We start from the raw sequence: 15,951 nt of genomic DNA, 5'->3' as shown, positions 1-15,951 counted from the left end.
TATAGATACAATTGTCTTTATTATATGTTTGATTTTTTTTTAAAAAAATAATACTTGATGTAGACAGCTCCTGGATAGTACCTACCTTTATTAAAATAAAAAGATCTATATAACTTAGAAAGCTCCTCTACCTCTACCTTGTGGAGGACCAGCTTGTTCTTGTTCATCATTTCTAATAGTTTCATCAACAGACAACAACAAAGTGGCGGCTTCGGTAGCACTTGAAATTGCATTTATCTTAACCAAAGCTGGTTCCCAAATGAAATTTTTCATATTATTACCCACCAGTTCCTTTTGGAAATCAATACCATACCAGGTTTCACCCTTGGCATGTGAACTTCTCAAGATATTTAATAATTCAATGGCATCCAACCCCGCATTTTCACAAAGTTGTCTTGGGATAACTTCCAATGCTTTAGCGAAAGCACTTATGATAAGCTGTTGCTTTCCAGCAATAGTTCTGGAATAATCACGTAAATATTTAGAAAGTTCCATTTCAATGGCACCACCACCAGCAACAACGGTATGGTTAGAAATGGCTCGCTTGACAATCATGATGGCATCATGCAAGGAACGTTCCACTTCAGCAATGACTTGTTCGGCACCCCCTCTCAAGATCAATGTACATGTCTTAGCTTCAGGACATCCCTTGAAAAGGTTATATCTGTCACCACCAATTTGGACCTCTTCAAAAGTGGCACAAGTGCCGAGGTCAGCAGGAGTGATGTCGGAACAGGTAGATTGAACGTTTCCTCCAATGGCCTTGGTTATTCTGTCCATGTCTTCATGAGATATTCTACCAGCACAGAATATGTTTCTGTCAGCGAAATATTGGGTGGCAAGATCACCAATTGGTAATTTTGAAAGCACAATGTTGGCACCGGTGGAGGTGATTTCTTCTAACTTATTGAAAATGATTTTCCATTCGGCATCGACTATGGATTGGTAATCTTTAACTTGTTCAACTCTGACTTCGGCATTGTCCTTTTCAGCCTTCAATTCTAATTCGACATTAAGACAGACAATCTTTGGGTTGGTGAAATATTTAGGTTGTTGTTCGAAACCAGCGTATGAGAAGGTCTTTTTGAACGCGACACCATCGATGAACAAGGAATCTTCAATGGATCCACCAGCAACTTTCTTAATCCCAATTAACTTTTCATCCAATTCCTCTTGGTCTAAACTTAATACGGCGTCAACCACCATTTTAGTGAAAAAATCAGAATTGTTACTAATCAATTTGGAACTCATGGCGGTCCTGGCACATCTTTCCAATAACTGTCTAAATTCGTCGGCGTCTTCCTTTCTAACGTCGACGGCCAATTCTTCAATCTTGTGCATACACAATTCACAGGCTTTTCTAAACCCACGAGTGATCAAATGGGAAGAAACGCCGTCTTCAATAAAAGTCTTGGCTTCTTTCAACAACTCACCAGCCAAAACAGTGACGGTAGTGGTACCGTCACCCACTTCTGCGTCTTGAGATCTCGAGATATCAACAAGCATTTGAGCAGCGGGATGGACAATATCCAACAACTTCAAAATGGTGGCACCATCATTGGAAATGGTGGTTTTACCCTGAGAGTTGACGATAAGGATATCACTTCCAAATGGGCCCAACGTTGGTTTTAAGGTCTCTTGGATGGCAAGACACGCGTTTATGTTGGTAAGAATTTGTCCTCTGCCTTGGCTGGCGTCGGTACCTTCCTTAAGCACAACAATTGTTGGTGTTTGATTGGAGAAGGCCATGGTTTGTCTACTTGGTTATGGGGATCTGTTGTAAGAAAATGGTTGCCATTTTTCTAAACTGTTCAGAAAATTTTTGACCATTGTAATTTTTCTGTGCACTGGCGCACGACCCCCATTTTTCCCACTAGAAAAGTTTTTCAGATTATCATCAAAGACTTTGCAACAATCTTGTCCACAGTAAAGAAGACGGAACATGTTTAGACAAATAGTCAATCCATGTGTTCAGCACATGTCAGTTAGGCACTATGCCGGCAAGGCCCCGGAAACCACAGGAAGAGAAGTGCAGCTTCTGAGTCGTCGTGTAATGAGAAAGATCCGTATGGGTAAAGCTCGTCCAGCAATTTTTTACCAGTTCGATACCTTGGTGGAATTAAGTGACGGAAGTGTTATAAGACGTCGTTCACAGGCTCCTAAGGATGAAATCAGAATGCTCGCCGACCAAAGAAACTCGTCATTATGGAACCCTACCCGATCAGATTTGATTGTCGATCAAAGTCATACCGGTAAGGTATCCAAGTTCAGAACTAAATATGGTGATTACGATAGAGGCGCGGGTTCCGAAGAAACAAACACCACGAAGAGCGACTTGCAAACAGAAGAAGAAAGAGAACAAGCCAGAAAATTGGCCGCCGAAAGAGAAAGAGAGTTCTTGGAATTCATGGGTGAAGGTGCCGAAATTATCACTCATGGTAAACTTTACGATAAAAAGGCTGACAGAAAGAAGTAGACAATGTGTGGATCTTGTAAATAGTATTAATAAATATGCTAGTCTATATACAGTTTAATACCTCTGGTTTGAACTGGCGTTCAAGAAAGCTGTGCTTATCATGTTGTTTCAACATCTTGACTATACGTTCTATAGTCCATCCGTTCCTTCTATATTCGGATATTGCCCATTGGAAACTTTCACTGTCCTCGTGTTTTACAGCTTCAATGGACAAGGTTTGTAGTATTTGTGCAGTGTTTTTCTGGGAGAATTTCAATATCTGGTTAAACTGGAGTGGCATTCCAAAGTGATTGAACCGAATTGGTTTCTGTGACTTTCTCACCTTCATGTAGCTCTGAATTGCATATCGAATGTCGAGTTCGGCTAGATGGTTAAACACTTCCACCGTGAACTTCTCGTGCACACTTCTATCATTACTTCGTAACATCTTCATACAAATTTCTTCAAATGCAGGTTGAAACTTCAGTTCATGGTCTGAATCATACTTATTGGCAATGTACTTGAATATGGAAACATATGACAACGCAGTAACATTCACATTATTAATCTTGCGTACCATGGCTAATGCTTCAGTATGTTTATCGTGACAAAGTAACTTTTTGATAATCCAATTCAACTCTTTTGGTTGAATGCCGGTTTGATGGTTGAAGATATTGTCTATAACTTTATCGGTCTTTGGTTCGTCGTTACGATGCAAGAATACTTTAAGGAACAGGGTTAATGTCAGCCGTCGAAGTGGATGTGTTAGTTTAGGGATTAGCGAGTCAAATTGGGATATATACTCGTCTCTTGTTCCATAGAATTCTAGCTGGAAGTCAACCATGGGGTCAGTGTCCAATACCTCTTGTGGTAGGTTCGTCAACACTTCAAGTATTAACTCGGTGGTTTCTGTGCTGTGTAGTAAGTTGAGAAGTGAATGCATACATCTTTCAGGCTGTACAAGCGAAGCTACCTTACTCCAACCAGCAAATGCAGATTCACAATCACCATTATTTAAATTGACATCAATAATCTGGGTGGCTATCTCATTCAATTGGGTTTGACTTATCTTTTGTAATTCCTCATTAGTTATCTTATTATACATGTAATTGCCAAAGTAATATCCATGAACATCTGAAGTTAGAAACTTCAAAATCATGGCAATTTCTTCATTTTCGACCTTAACTTGATTCATTACTTGTACAAGGCAGTATGAATTAACAGCAAAGTCTGCTTTGTTTGCACATAAAGCCATGATAACAAGCCTTACCATTTCATAATCTGTCTTCCTACTCAGGTTAAGTTGCAATAGAAACAAACTAGCCAACTGTAACTTCAGATCCCGTATACATGCAGTAATAATTTCTCTGCACAAATCTTTCTCATTCCTCGCCTTGAAAGCAAACACTTGTAATGCAGATAGCAATTCAAAATAACGCCATACATTCTTGCCTGAAGTGATCAACTCGACAATATCCTTCAATATATATTCCTTGATTACACTGGTATGACCAAACTTTTGCACAAAACTCTGAATCCTGTCATGATATCCCAAATCTTCAAGAAATACATTGTTAGACTGCTGATAAGTATGTACTAGCTTATTATGAAGCTCTAGGGCAGTCGCAGGAAGAAACAGTTCACTAAATATTGACTCTTGCTTGGGGTGTAGATTAGATGATGTCGTCGTGATTCGTCGTCTGAGTATTTGGGATAGTCGTATATGCGATCCTATATATATTCCCCTCCGACTGAGCCCCCTCATACTAACAAGTTTTCTATAGATCGTCTATCGTTGGTGTTGTTTGGTTACGGGCCTTTAAAGCTGTGGGAAATTTTTTTGCAGAAATAAAAAAAAAAAAAAAAAAAAAAGAAAATTAAAGGTCACGTGAATGATGAGAAGGTCAGGTCCAGCAACCAATGGTGATATTTGGTATAACTGACAGAGTATGGAGCTGTTACAAACACATTCAAGTATTCAGGACTTAAACAGATAGCTAGACATCAATCATAGGCTAAATTTAGACACAATTTGCAGCCCTCGCTGAACTTGGTCAATAGTTTAAACTTCCGCTACCATACGCAGGACCATTTTCCGCAACACATAAACCTCACTAATGGCAAATATCAAACTGTTTTATATGCATTTCTAGTCTATATAACCCTACAATCAAACCCGTACATAACCTTCTCAACATCTCTTTTGATATCATTCCAATCTTGTCTTCTTTGAACAAATTCGTAAATTTCCTCTTGTTTGAAAATACCATTAAACTTGGACAAATCAACAATTAGTTTCCCAATCGCTTTCGAATCTTCACCTCCAATCAAGTAGATATTAGCTACTTTCTGCAAGGATTGATATAATGGAAGCACTAATCTCTTGTTGGTTTTGATTTGAGTATACATAAAGTCATAATACAGATTAACGTCACTAATCAAGTTGGGGGCGCCTTCAACAGACACCGTCTGTGATTTGATTGTCTTGACAATGATTTGAAAGAATCGTTCCGCGATTTCTTGTTGAAATACATCAATGATTGACTTTTCAATGTTATTGTCTATGAGTAAGTTCATATTCTGTTCAAGAAGTGTAGTTGCCTCCTTGGCGGCAATGGTTGGTTCACCTGTGGCTATAGTCGTGTATTGATTAGTTAATTTTTCATCGTATATAGACTCGATTTGTTTGGTAAGTAGTTCAATACTGATGTTGAGTCCATCAGCAACATAATTGTCAATTAATGTTTCGATACGTTTCTTATTGGTTAATGATGGGTTGATTGCCGCGTCATCAAAAGTAATTTCCAGTTTATAAAACACGTCAATCATGCTCAAGATAACATCGGCCATGTTAATAACATCAAAGAATATAAGTAATGGTTGATTATCGTCTGATTGGGCCAAGTATTGCAATACTTTTTGAAATCCTGGCTTTAAATGGGTGATATAGATCGTGTCTATGATGTTGACGAATATCTCGTGGATCGACAGAAAGATATCGTTTCTAAGGGATATAATCGTATACGTTTTGAATAAAAGTAATCGCTGAATGGAACTGGATGCATCGTCTAAAATCGACTGGATAAGTGTAGGGTCGAACACCGAAGAGTCAAATGTTCTACGTATTGGTTTATCCGTATCAGTGTCACTTTTCGATGAAATTGCAAACACATTCTTGAAACTGGTCAAGAAATCACTCTTTTCCTCCTTATCGTTGCTTTCTTCGTCCACTTGGTTTGCTTGTTTCCATACATTGATTTGTCCATTGGTGTGAGTTTTCGTATACAGAACTTCTTCTCGGATATATTCTGCTATTATAGATTCGAAGTTCATGTCAATTAGCCCAATAATAGGCATATGATATTCCAGATCTTCAATCTTGTCCACAAGATCAATGGTGAGCTTGGAGTAGATTGCAGGAATAAAGGTATTATATAACTGACATTTTTTCGCTTGTTTGATTTGTACAACAATATGATCATGAAGTTGGTTCAGGATTATTTCTTCACATACTTTATACATGAGGGGAATTTCCGGTGGGAATATCCTGTGAATTATTGAATTTTGTCGATTAAGTATATCAGCAAGTTGGTTCACAAGTTGGTCTATTGCTTTTTCGTCTAATGCATATGCTTTGCTTTCCTCTTCCTGCTTGAAATACTCTATGCTAGGCATATCGGTACTATCCATTTTCTGCAAATAAAAGTCAATTAACCCTTGCAGGTTATTCAACTCAATCAAAACCATAACAAACTCCTTCATTTGATCATACTCTTCAAAATCAAAACACAAGTCAACTTCTCGCAACAACGCGTTTTCAAACAATTCAAACAATTCGTTGATCTTATCACTGACAAGTCTCCGATCGCTGGTGTAATCGATGTTATTATACATATGCAAACCACGTAACATCTTATACTGATCCATGGGAGTATTATACTGTTTCAACATTTTCAAATCGTTAAAACTCTTCAGTCTGATGTCCTTGTAATAAGGATACAAACATCGGTGGATCTTGAGCATTTGATACTTGGCATTCCGCCGAGATTTGTAGATGTAATCCACACAAGTCAATGGATCATCCAAGAATCTCATGACATCCGGATTCTTCTGAATGGTTTCCTTATTTATGATTATTGCGTTGTCCCATACTCCTAGTGAACGCAATAGTGATACCCATACTTGTGGGTCATTTACGGCTCGTTGACAATTTCGCGATACGTGGCTGAATGTTATTAGGTCAGGTATGGCAAGATATTGGACTATGCATTGGGCCACCAGGTAAGGTATAGCCTCTGGATTATACACTTCAATGTCTGAATTCCAAAGAAGGTTGGGCATGTCGGTATGTAAGTGTTTTTTGGGAGGAGGGTGTATATGACTAAATATTAACGAAAGTTGGGAATTAACTAGGGTATAAACTCAGGGTCCACGTAGATATATATGCTGGGTCAATGCTGGTTGTTTAGCGGATGTCAATGGTTCTGACACACTTTTGGAATATCGAATATAGGACCTTGGTCGATTGATCGGTAGTGTACACACCGATTACCTGGGTATACTAAAGCAACAGCTACTTGGTGTTGTCTAATCTGTTGCCAAACAAATCACACACGAAAATCAATACCAAAAAAAAACAAAAAGAAGCTTAAAAAAATTTTTGCAACAGAGACAACCAGACAGCACAGACTAATCAAACCATTTAAGGTACATACTACATATACTAACGCATCATGCTACGATGGAGGAGACTACTGCGACTATTCTTACCACGATGTCGCTGTTATCCCGCACACACCTTAATTTTCCCACTTGTATATAGACATTATTCAACTACCCTAGGGGAAAGGGTATCCAACTACATCACTAGCGTAATAAACCAAATACCGGCACTGCCGCATCCATCTACAACAGAAATAACCACCATGATCGAGAGAATACCGAATCTTACATCCGAACTAGCCACTACAGTCGACCCTGTACGTAAACTCTTTCTTGTGCTCATGCAAGATCCTGTCAATATCGATCCGCGAATTTATCTCCATTTCATACAAGATAATGTCCAATTACTTGATCCCCAGACAAAGCGATTACTCATCAAGAGGTTATTGTTTCATAGGATGTATGGCACGGCATGGGAGTTACTCGTGGGGGAGTTTTCCAGTTTGAATGACATTGAAGAGTTTATCACTGTTTGCCACACATGCATAAAGGATAATAGTATCATGCTTGTGGACTTGGTGATATCAATGCCAGAATATGATCACAAGTTTCATGATCAAATCATGGCTAGTATGGCATATAATTTTAAAGTGGAAAGACCAATTCTAGAACAAATATATCTGTTGTGGAGACAAGGAGATGGCGACTTTGACAGTATTACAAAGAGCATATACACCGATATCTTGTATTTGAAAGTGGCAGTTAGGAATGTTGATACTCCAGCAGATATACTAGTCAAATACCCCCAGGTGATATCAATCCCGGGCTGGTTGGGCCTGTTATTTGAACCCAGTCCAACATTTCTATCTCCTAACGAAGACAAACGAATTAGAGTAGTTGCACACTTGCTTAGCAAAAAAGTCCAATTCAATGACGCGGACGCCGTTCATATAATCAATTCAAAACAAGTTAAACCATACGTGGTATATCTGTTGTATAAAGGCACCAACAAGTATATTCAAAATTGGATAATGGATGAAGTGATGAGAACGTGCAAGTATCCCCAATTCACTATCGTGTTTGGGGAATATTTGAGTCAAATCCCACCAGATTTACTTTTGCGAGGATTGACCATTCAGCGTGATAATTCATTTGAAGATATGGTAAGTTCGGTGAATAGATTGATTAAATCAAACACTTTTGATGAAAAAATGTTGATTGAATTGTTCAAGACTTTACAAATGAATAGTACCCAGTTCCATCTACTCTTACGAAAACTCAGAAAGCGTCCCTTTTTAGCAAGAGCAGTAATTGGACAATACACCCGGGAAAACCCACCAGCAAGCGAGTTGATGTTGGCAACCACATATGTAAATAACAAACAAATACTACTTGAATTATTCCGAAGAGCAACATTGGATTTGGAGCTTGATCCTGCATTTCTTACTCAGGTATACAACAAACTCATTTATGTCACCATGACCAAACAGCATAATCTGAATTTTGATACTTTTCACAATACATTTGTGGAATCGTCGTATACTCGACGAGCAGAATTCCACAACACTATACGAGCATTAGCACAAACCTTGTCGTTAGTAGATGAACAAAAGTTAGCCACCATATTAAGTGCATTGATAAACTTTGTGCAAACCGACCAGTTTTATTATCGTGGAGATACTCATGGAATAAATTATCTAATTAGGGACATAATCAAAGAAATTATTCGATTTAAACAAAGACAAGACATGGATTTAGTTGCATTTATGAAACTGGTTGTTAAGAAAGTCAATGCTAGTCCCAAGTCATATCTTGTATATTGGTATTTCAAACTACTAGTATTGGAAAATCCTAGAAATGCATTTAAATTGATTGACAGTGATAATAGTGAGATTGGGAACTATTTCCCAGCTTTGGTATCAGGGATATTGAATCTGGCGAGTTTAGAATCGAACGCCAAGGTTAAGGTTCTTGTTGAGCTTATCAATTATGCTCACGAGAAAGGATTAGTTCAGCATTTAAATGTGAAAACTGCAGGTGAATTAATCAAATTAATCAAGAGTAAGTCAATAACTGCCGACACAATCGACTTGGTGTATCTGTTGGACAGTAAAGTTTTAAGAACAGCAATCAGACTACAGCTTGCCAAAATAAAACGATAGCATATTTATTTAACACATAGACATCAGCATAAATATAATACATAGAGAACTTATATTATCTCGTCATTATCATTACTGTTATTATTGTTGTAGTTTGTTTGTTTCCGTCGCATTCGTTTATTAGTAAACCAGACTCTGATTTGCAAGGGACTTACTCCACATTTCTTTGCGATTAACTCACGTTCTTTCCGGTTAGGCGATGGATGGTTGATGAATACACTTTCCAAGAACTCTTTGACAGAACTATCCAATCTTCTTCTTGTCTGCTTAGTTCTGGAAGAGTTGCTAGATGTCGCTTGGACGTCATCTTGATCTTGGTCTTCGTCATCAAGGGTGTTGCTGACAGAAATCGTAATTTTGCTTAAATGAAAATCATCAGGGGTAAGCGGTCGAGCTTGAAATGAGTAATTTTCATGTTGTGGAGTAAGGATATTCTTGTATAAATTCCGGATATAGAACTCGTTCTGGGGTTCTACAGTAGATGATAACTAATAAAAGATTTGGTTAGTATTTGCATCTCTTGTGTGAATACGGAAGTCAGGATTAACATCGGTATATACTAAAAAGCGGAATAGTATTCATCGTTAGGACTTTTTGGAAATGGCTTCTTCTGTCAAAATAACACCAATGCTTAGCTAGGAAGATTCAATTACCAGCATAGTTCTGGTCGTGCTGTGACAAATTATTTATGATATGAGAGTATTTCCGCATGGAAAATTTATTCCAGTACGACAACACAGGCACAGCAACACATATGAATGGTAAAGCCTACGGGGTTACGGACCCAATATCAACTGCAAACCCCACTCCAAGAGAAAACAGTCTTAATGACTCACTTATTCAAGAGCTAAAGAACCGTGGGTCATTTGAAAATGAACTGGCTACCAAAAAACGAGCAGAGGTTCTTGCATTATTTCAGAAAATGGTTCAAGAATTTGTTTACACAGTTTCAAAAAGTAAGAATATGAGTGACGGAATGGCTAAGGATGCAGGAGGAAAAGTTTTCACATTCGGATCTTACAGACTAGGTGTTTATGGTCCGGGATCAGATATTGATACTTTAGTAGTAGTTCCAAAACATGTTACAAGAGAAGATTTCTTCACCGTCTTTGAACAAATAATTCGAAAAAGGCCAGAACTACAGGAGATCGCTTCAGTTCCAGATGCATTTGTTCCAATTATCAAAATTGAATTTGACGGGATCTCTATTGATTTAATTCTTGCTAGACTTAACGTACCCCGCGTACCTTTGGACATGACATTGGATGATAAAAATCTTTTGAAAAATATTGATGAACGAGACCTTCGATCATTAAATGGAACTCGGGTAACTGATGAAATTTTGCAATTAGTTCCAAAACCAACTGTATTCAAACATGCATTACGTTGTATTAAGCTCTGGGCTCAACAGAGAGCTGTATATGGTAATGTATTTGGTTTTCCTGGGGGTGTTGCCTGGGCTATGTTAGTTGCACGAATTTGTCAATTATATCCCAACGCTGTTAGTGCGGTTATTGTCGAAAAATTCTTCAATATTTATACGAAATGGAATTGGCCACAACCAGTATTGTTAAAACCGATAGAAGATGGTCCACTTCAAGTAAGGGTATGGAACCCCAGGTTGTATCCTCACGATCGTCTTCATAGAATGCCAGTTATTACACCTGCTTATCCTTCGATGTGTGCTACTCATAATATTACTAGTTCCACCCAGAAAGTGATTATGTCGGAGTTAGCAAGAGGAGCGGAGGTGATGAACCAAATTAATTTGGGCAAGAGTTCATGGTCAGCTTTATTGGAGAGACATGATTTTTTTCACAAATATAAATTTTACCTTTGCATAGTTGCTGCCACGACGTCTTCTGACGAAGAGCATTTAAAATGGAGTGGATTAGTGGAAAGTAAATTAAGACATCTTGTGCTAAAATTAGAAGTTACTGATGGCATAGAATTAGCCCATCCGTATGTTAAGGATTTTAGCGATTCATATATTCTTGGAGAAAATAACCATATGGATGTGATTAATTCGTATGGAACGTTGCTGGGTGAATCTTTTCTTAGCACTCTCCAGAAGCCAGAGCTGGGTGATAATGAGGCAAAACAGATACATTTGACCAAGCTTTTCGTTGGGTTGGAACTAAAATTGTCAAAGCCAACCGAAGGTGTTAAGAAATTAGATATACAGAATCCTTGCTCGGAATTTTATGGTGTATGCAAGAATGCACCCACCTATAATGAACAAATAAATTTTATTCAGATTAAGAATGTTAAACTATTTGACCTTCCAAGCGACGTCTATATCGAAGGTGAGGCTAGACCTATAAAATCAGGAAAGAAAAGAAAGAAGAATGTAGATAGTGATAGTCAAAAAAGACCACGCAGCACAATGTCTCCTCCGCCTGTTTCTGTGGATAAAGCCCACTGAAATCCTATCTAGAATTTATTTTATCTAGAGATTGTATATTTTAATTAAACATATATATATCCTCAACAGTCCCTGAAAGGATTGTTTCATTTGCTCTGTTACTAAGATCGGTGTTATTGTTCTCTGCTTCTATATCTAACATTTTGCACAACCAATTGACGAAATTATACTTCGCACCCAGGCTCAATATATACTGGTTATATGATTCAGTATATTGATTCCAAATAGCTTTATTTGGTTCATCTATCCAAATTTGTGCTAGTAGGCATGAAAGTTCTCTTTGGTATTCCGGGTTTGATATTGATTTTGTGTAGAAAGATCTAAATGCCATGAACGAGTTAATAGGTTTCAATTTTAATTTAGGTCGTAGCTTTTTTCTCTTCTGTTCCTGGAGTGGGGCCAACTCTTTTACTATATTATATCTTAGTAGTACTTTTTTCAATTCCTCACTGGGTTCCGGAAGTTTTGGTAGGGGCATACTTCTGAATTCATAATTCCCACTTCGCTCTGCTAAACTCGTATCAAGGCGCAAAACATTGCGCTTTCTCTGAATCTTAAACAAAGAAATAAATCCCTTCGGGATAGATCGCTTGTTTGTTTTTCTTCTCTTCATTTTGCTCTATAAGAGAATATTCTCTATTTAATTGTATGCAACAGGTTTGTGTGACAGTTACAAGTTTAATGAACTTCATATGAATATCGTTTGTACGAAAAAGATTATACAACGGTATGTTCTGCTCTTTTAATCAGGGGTCTTAAATATAGCTCAATATATTACCTATATAGATTAACCGTGTACTTCAACTGATATATTTCAAATAGATGCTGTGGTAGAATGTAGTGTAACTATACGTTTAAATATTACAAAGAATATATTAAAACACAAATAAGATAAAATAACAAACAATTATATGAAAATGTGGAAATTTGGTTCAAAGAAACACTAAAGGGAATGAGCCCACTTGAATAGACTAATAACCTTTAAACTTTAGAGGTCATCCCCTCTTTCTTGTGTAATACAGATAATGGCGTTGTGAGCGCACCATCTCGCACTAATCAACAGATCGAAAATATACGAGCTGCATAAGCAAGATTTCGATCTTTTGCCTGGCAATTTGTTCATGCTTCCAATAAGTTGAACTTAGGGCCGTACTTCTGGTTAATCTGTATGATCAAAGTCCTCCTAATTGTGAGATACGTATCTTAATGAAACTAACGGTGGTTTCATCCTGAAACTGGGCTGGTTGTGGATCTATCTAAACAAATGTTGAGAGTTAATTTGATACTAGATAAATAATACATAAGATATAACTAACTATAAATACCCTGTGTAATCATCTGAAACTGGTCATACAAGCGCGTGTACATGCTTCCAAGACTTTTTCCTATTAACATAGCATCCACGTACTCGTCTGCTTCATCTCTTGATAGTTGTAGTTGTAATCTCTGCTTAAGTAATACACTGGTGTTGTCCCCATTGTTGAAACATGGTAAGCTTGAGTCTTTTTGCATTAATTCAACAATATCTATAATTTGATCACTATTTTCACGTAAGGAGTTAAAACACTCCTTGCATAACATCACAAATTTAGCATAAGCTGGGCTATCCAAACCACCGAGTAAGTCGACATATTCTGAAGTGAGTTTGAAGGGAGCAGCTTCAAATCCAACACTTCCTGGAGAATTTGAAAGTAGAAATCCAAAATCTATATGAATTATGTGTCCTTCATTGTCGACCATGATATTTCCATTATGTCTGTCTTTAATTTGTAAAATATAGCATATAATAGAATAAGCAGCCAAGCTGCTTGCAAAGTTATCCTGTGCTTGTTTGAACTTGGGTGAGTCATGCTTCCCAAATAATCTTTCGTAGTAATCTAATAGAGTGATGATTCTTCCTTTTGAATTTTCGCCATTTTTTACAGAGATTTCAGTTAGTGATTTCTTGATCGAATGGATGGACATAGCATTTGTGATAGTCTCAACCAAACCTGTATTTGCACTAGTTATTAAAATTTTCATTCGTTTAGTCCAGGCACTGATGCCATCAGCTTTCCAGATGTTTGAAATCATAGTGATCAATTGACAAGCAAATGCTTCCTGAGGGAGGTCGTCACCATTTTTGGCGATTACCGAACAGATATCCCAATTCTCTAAGTGTCCGTAGGCACTAGAACTTCTAATTCTCTCCTTTTTGACATTCCAGTCTTCTGCTAACTTGAAGTCATTTTCTAGTTTTCGTTGTCCTGCACTTGGAACATCACCTTGTAATTGGTTGAACTGTTCATAATTGATATATTCAAACTGATCTTGAAGGGCAATCATAGACTCAACGATCCTCGCCTTGATTGCAAGTGATTGGTCGGAGTTTGCTTTTCCTGCACTTTCCAATTGTTGTAACATTACAGATGCTATCCTCATTTGATCTGCTAATACTTTGGTAGACATTTCGGAGGTATTGATTGGATTAGGTGATAAAATCTTCGGATTGTTATTTTTTACGCCGTCACTAGTGACTCCTGCTCTAGAACTTCCAGAACGTTTCATTGACATGGGCAAGTCTCCCAAATCGGCTTCTTCGTGATCAGGGGTAAGAACCCGGACTGGAATATCAATATCTTTCAATGCGGAGCCATGGACCTCGGTTTCTGAATTAGCAGATGATCTCAGAAAGTCTCCAACTTTTGATTCAACTTGGATTCCACCTGCCCTCTTTGCAATTATCTTTTCGTTATACTCAGTAAATGGATTAAAGTCAATTTCATCGCTTAAAAACTCGATAAGAAGCAAAAATGGAACTCTTTCAGCTGAATTCAAAACACAGGCTTCATTGATGCTTAGCTTGAGTATTTTATGATATTTCTTATTCTTATTGCTAGTGAAAGGAAGCAATTGTGGAATGTCTATTTCGGAAGGAAGAAGCGTGTCATTGATAATAGACAATTCTGCTCGCAATGCAGATAATCTGGCCTCTTTTGGAACTTGTGAGAGTCTGATGGATATATTTTGTAAAGCCATAATGAACTGGGTTTCTTTCTTAGTATAATTTACTTGGAGAACTTTCAATAGTTGATTATATGTAGGAACGGAACTTGACTTAGGAATATGTATGCTCTCTGTTAGCCTTTGCTCAGACAGATTTGGAGAAATCAAAAGTGTGGATTCGGACTCTGCAAGTGATAAGTACGGTCCGCTGCCGCTTTCTGACATTGTTGACAAGTTAGGCAATGAATGAGAGTTCATATTGTACACCTCTCCAGAATTCAAAACATGGGAAGTGAATTTGGATCTACCTTCAGTTATTGGCAGTGCAATATTTCTCTTCTTTGATTTTATAATGGTATTAATTCTCAAATTTTCTTCAACGGAAGAATATTTCATAGGAGATGTTTTGGTATTGGTCATTTCAAGTTTTAATAATTCTTTTTCTAATTCAATACTTATTTTGCGATCTCCATCATCATCTGTAAGCATTTCTGATTCGTCAGACAGCAATGATATGCTGTTTTTCTTGGTCACTATACGCGGAAGAGAAGCGGAGCGATGATGCAGCGGGCTCTTATTCGCGGACACAGGTCGTTCATCATCCGAGTGGGACACAGGGTTCAAATCCGAGGAAATCCTTGTGTTTTTCATTGTTAGATTTCTTGTTAAAGACTTCTGAAAGTTTGCCAACTTGAACACAAATGATCGCTGCTGTTTTCCTTGCGACTTTACCAATGCTGACGCATAATCGTTGAATCGAGGTGCCGCAACTGATGCTGCAATAGCACCACACAATACCAAAGCTGGCTGAATATTCTCTCGAAATTCACTCTGCTTCATATGAGGACTTTCAGCATTAAACATTATATTTTGCAATTTACTGATGATGTTTCGCACAGTTTGAAAAGAATATGATTCAGGGTCATTTCTCAATTCAAACACGTACGCCTGTAGATGCCAAAATACAATCAAGCTAAAATGTGGAAATCTGGAACTGTAATCGAGCAAGAATTCCTCAAGAGCCATTGAGTTGGTTTCAAATGCAACTAGCAATTGAACTAGTTGTGGTATGAAAAACTCTAATTCGTCGTAGCTATATGTGCGAAGCTTCCGCACAAGCTCATACTGTATACCTATATGGTCGCGGTAGTTCTTCAAATTATGTATGCATTGGAATGCATTAAATGAGGTGGATCTTATGGTATCTAAAAGCATGGCATGTTCGTTTGGAGACTCCATCTTTGCATGTTTGAAATGATGAG

At 37.7% G+C, this 15,951-nt stretch overlaps 9 protein-coding genes across 9 annotated transcripts; 3 read left to right on the top strand and 6 right to left on the bottom strand. All coding sequences in view use genetic code 12, as the record gives it.

Moving 5' to 3' along the window:
- Position 1: 1 nt before the first annotated feature.
- On the bottom strand, positions 2–1,768 carry CCT7 (chaperonin-containing T-complex subunit; the record flags this gene model as incomplete). The annotated part of the gene is made up of 1 exon (XM_007375214.1): positions 2–1,768. One exon carries the CDS (start codon positions 1,747–1,749, stop codon positions 115–117), a length of 1,635 nt encoding a protein of 544 aa, XP_007375276.1.
- A 157-nt stretch (positions 1,769–1,925) lies between these two features.
- On the bottom strand, positions 1,926–3,854 carry SPAPADRAFT_61108 (uncharacterized protein; the record flags this gene model as incomplete). Its single annotated transcript, XM_007375212.1, has 1 exon — positions 1,926–3,854. One exon carries the CDS (start codon positions 3,708–3,710, stop codon positions 2,520–2,522), a length of 1,191 nt encoding a protein of 396 aa, XP_007375274.1.
- MRPL36 (mitochondrial 54S ribosomal protein bL31m) lies at positions 1,943–2,476 on the top strand (the record flags this gene model as incomplete). The annotated part of the gene is made up of 1 exon (XM_007375213.1): positions 1,943–2,476. The coding sequence occupies one exon, from the start codon at positions 1,943–1,945 to the stop codon at positions 2,474–2,476; it is 534 nt and encodes a 177-aa protein (XP_007375275.1).
- Positions 3,855–4,575: 721 nt separating the features above from the next.
- RCY1 (Rcy1p) lies at positions 4,576–7,049 on the bottom strand (the record flags this gene model as incomplete). The annotated part of the gene is made up of 1 exon (XM_007375211.1): positions 4,576–7,049. One exon carries the CDS (start codon positions 6,794–6,796, stop codon positions 4,610–4,612), a length of 2,187 nt encoding a protein of 728 aa, XP_007375273.1.
- A 1,157-nt stretch (positions 7,050–8,206) lies between these two features.
- On the top strand, positions 8,207–9,926 carry SPAPADRAFT_61106 (uncharacterized protein; the record flags this gene model as incomplete). The annotated part of the gene is made up of 1 exon (XM_007375209.1): positions 8,207–9,926. A coding segment is annotated over one exon (915 nt), but the record flags the coding sequence as incomplete, so codon positions are not given.
- Positions 9,330–9,746, bottom strand: MTLA1 (Mtla1p; the record flags this gene model as incomplete). The annotated part of the gene is made up of 1 exon (XM_007375210.1): positions 9,330–9,746. A coding segment is annotated over one exon (417 nt), but the record flags the coding sequence as incomplete, so codon positions are not given.
- Positions 9,927–10,015: 89 nt separating the features above from the next.
- Positions 10,016–12,317, bottom strand: SPAPADRAFT_71531 (uncharacterized protein; the record flags this gene model as incomplete). The annotated part of the gene is made up of 1 exon (XM_007375207.1): positions 10,016–12,317. One exon carries the CDS (start codon positions 12,315–12,317, stop codon positions 11,745–11,747), a length of 573 nt encoding a protein of 190 aa, XP_007375269.1.
- On the top strand, positions 10,018–12,036 carry PAP1 (polynucleotide adenylyltransferase; the record flags this gene model as incomplete). Its single annotated transcript, XM_007375208.1, has 1 exon — positions 10,018–12,036. One exon carries the CDS (start codon positions 10,034–10,036, stop codon positions 11,702–11,704), a length of 1,671 nt encoding a protein of 556 aa, XP_007375270.1.
- Positions 12,318–13,015: 698 nt separating the features above from the next.
- On the bottom strand, positions 13,016–15,928 carry PIKA (1-phosphatidylinositol 4-kinase; the record flags this gene model as incomplete). The annotated part of the gene is made up of 1 exon (XM_007375206.1): positions 13,016–15,928. One exon carries the CDS (start codon positions 15,926–15,928, stop codon positions 13,016–13,018), a length of 2,913 nt encoding a protein of 970 aa, XP_007375268.1.
- Between the last annotated feature and the right edge of the window lie 23 nt (positions 15,929–15,951).

Source organism: Spathaspora passalidarum (genome assembly GCF_000223485.1).
Source record: "Spathaspora passalidarum NRRL Y-27907 unplaced genomic scaffold SPAPAscaffold_4, whole genome shotgun sequence".
Lineage (NCBI taxonomy): Eukaryota > Fungi > Ascomycota > Pichiomycetes > Serinales > Debaryomycetaceae > Spathaspora > Spathaspora passalidarum.
The sequence above is the reverse complement of the archived record's forward strand: the minus strand, read 5'-3'. Positions and strand labels throughout refer to the sequence as shown.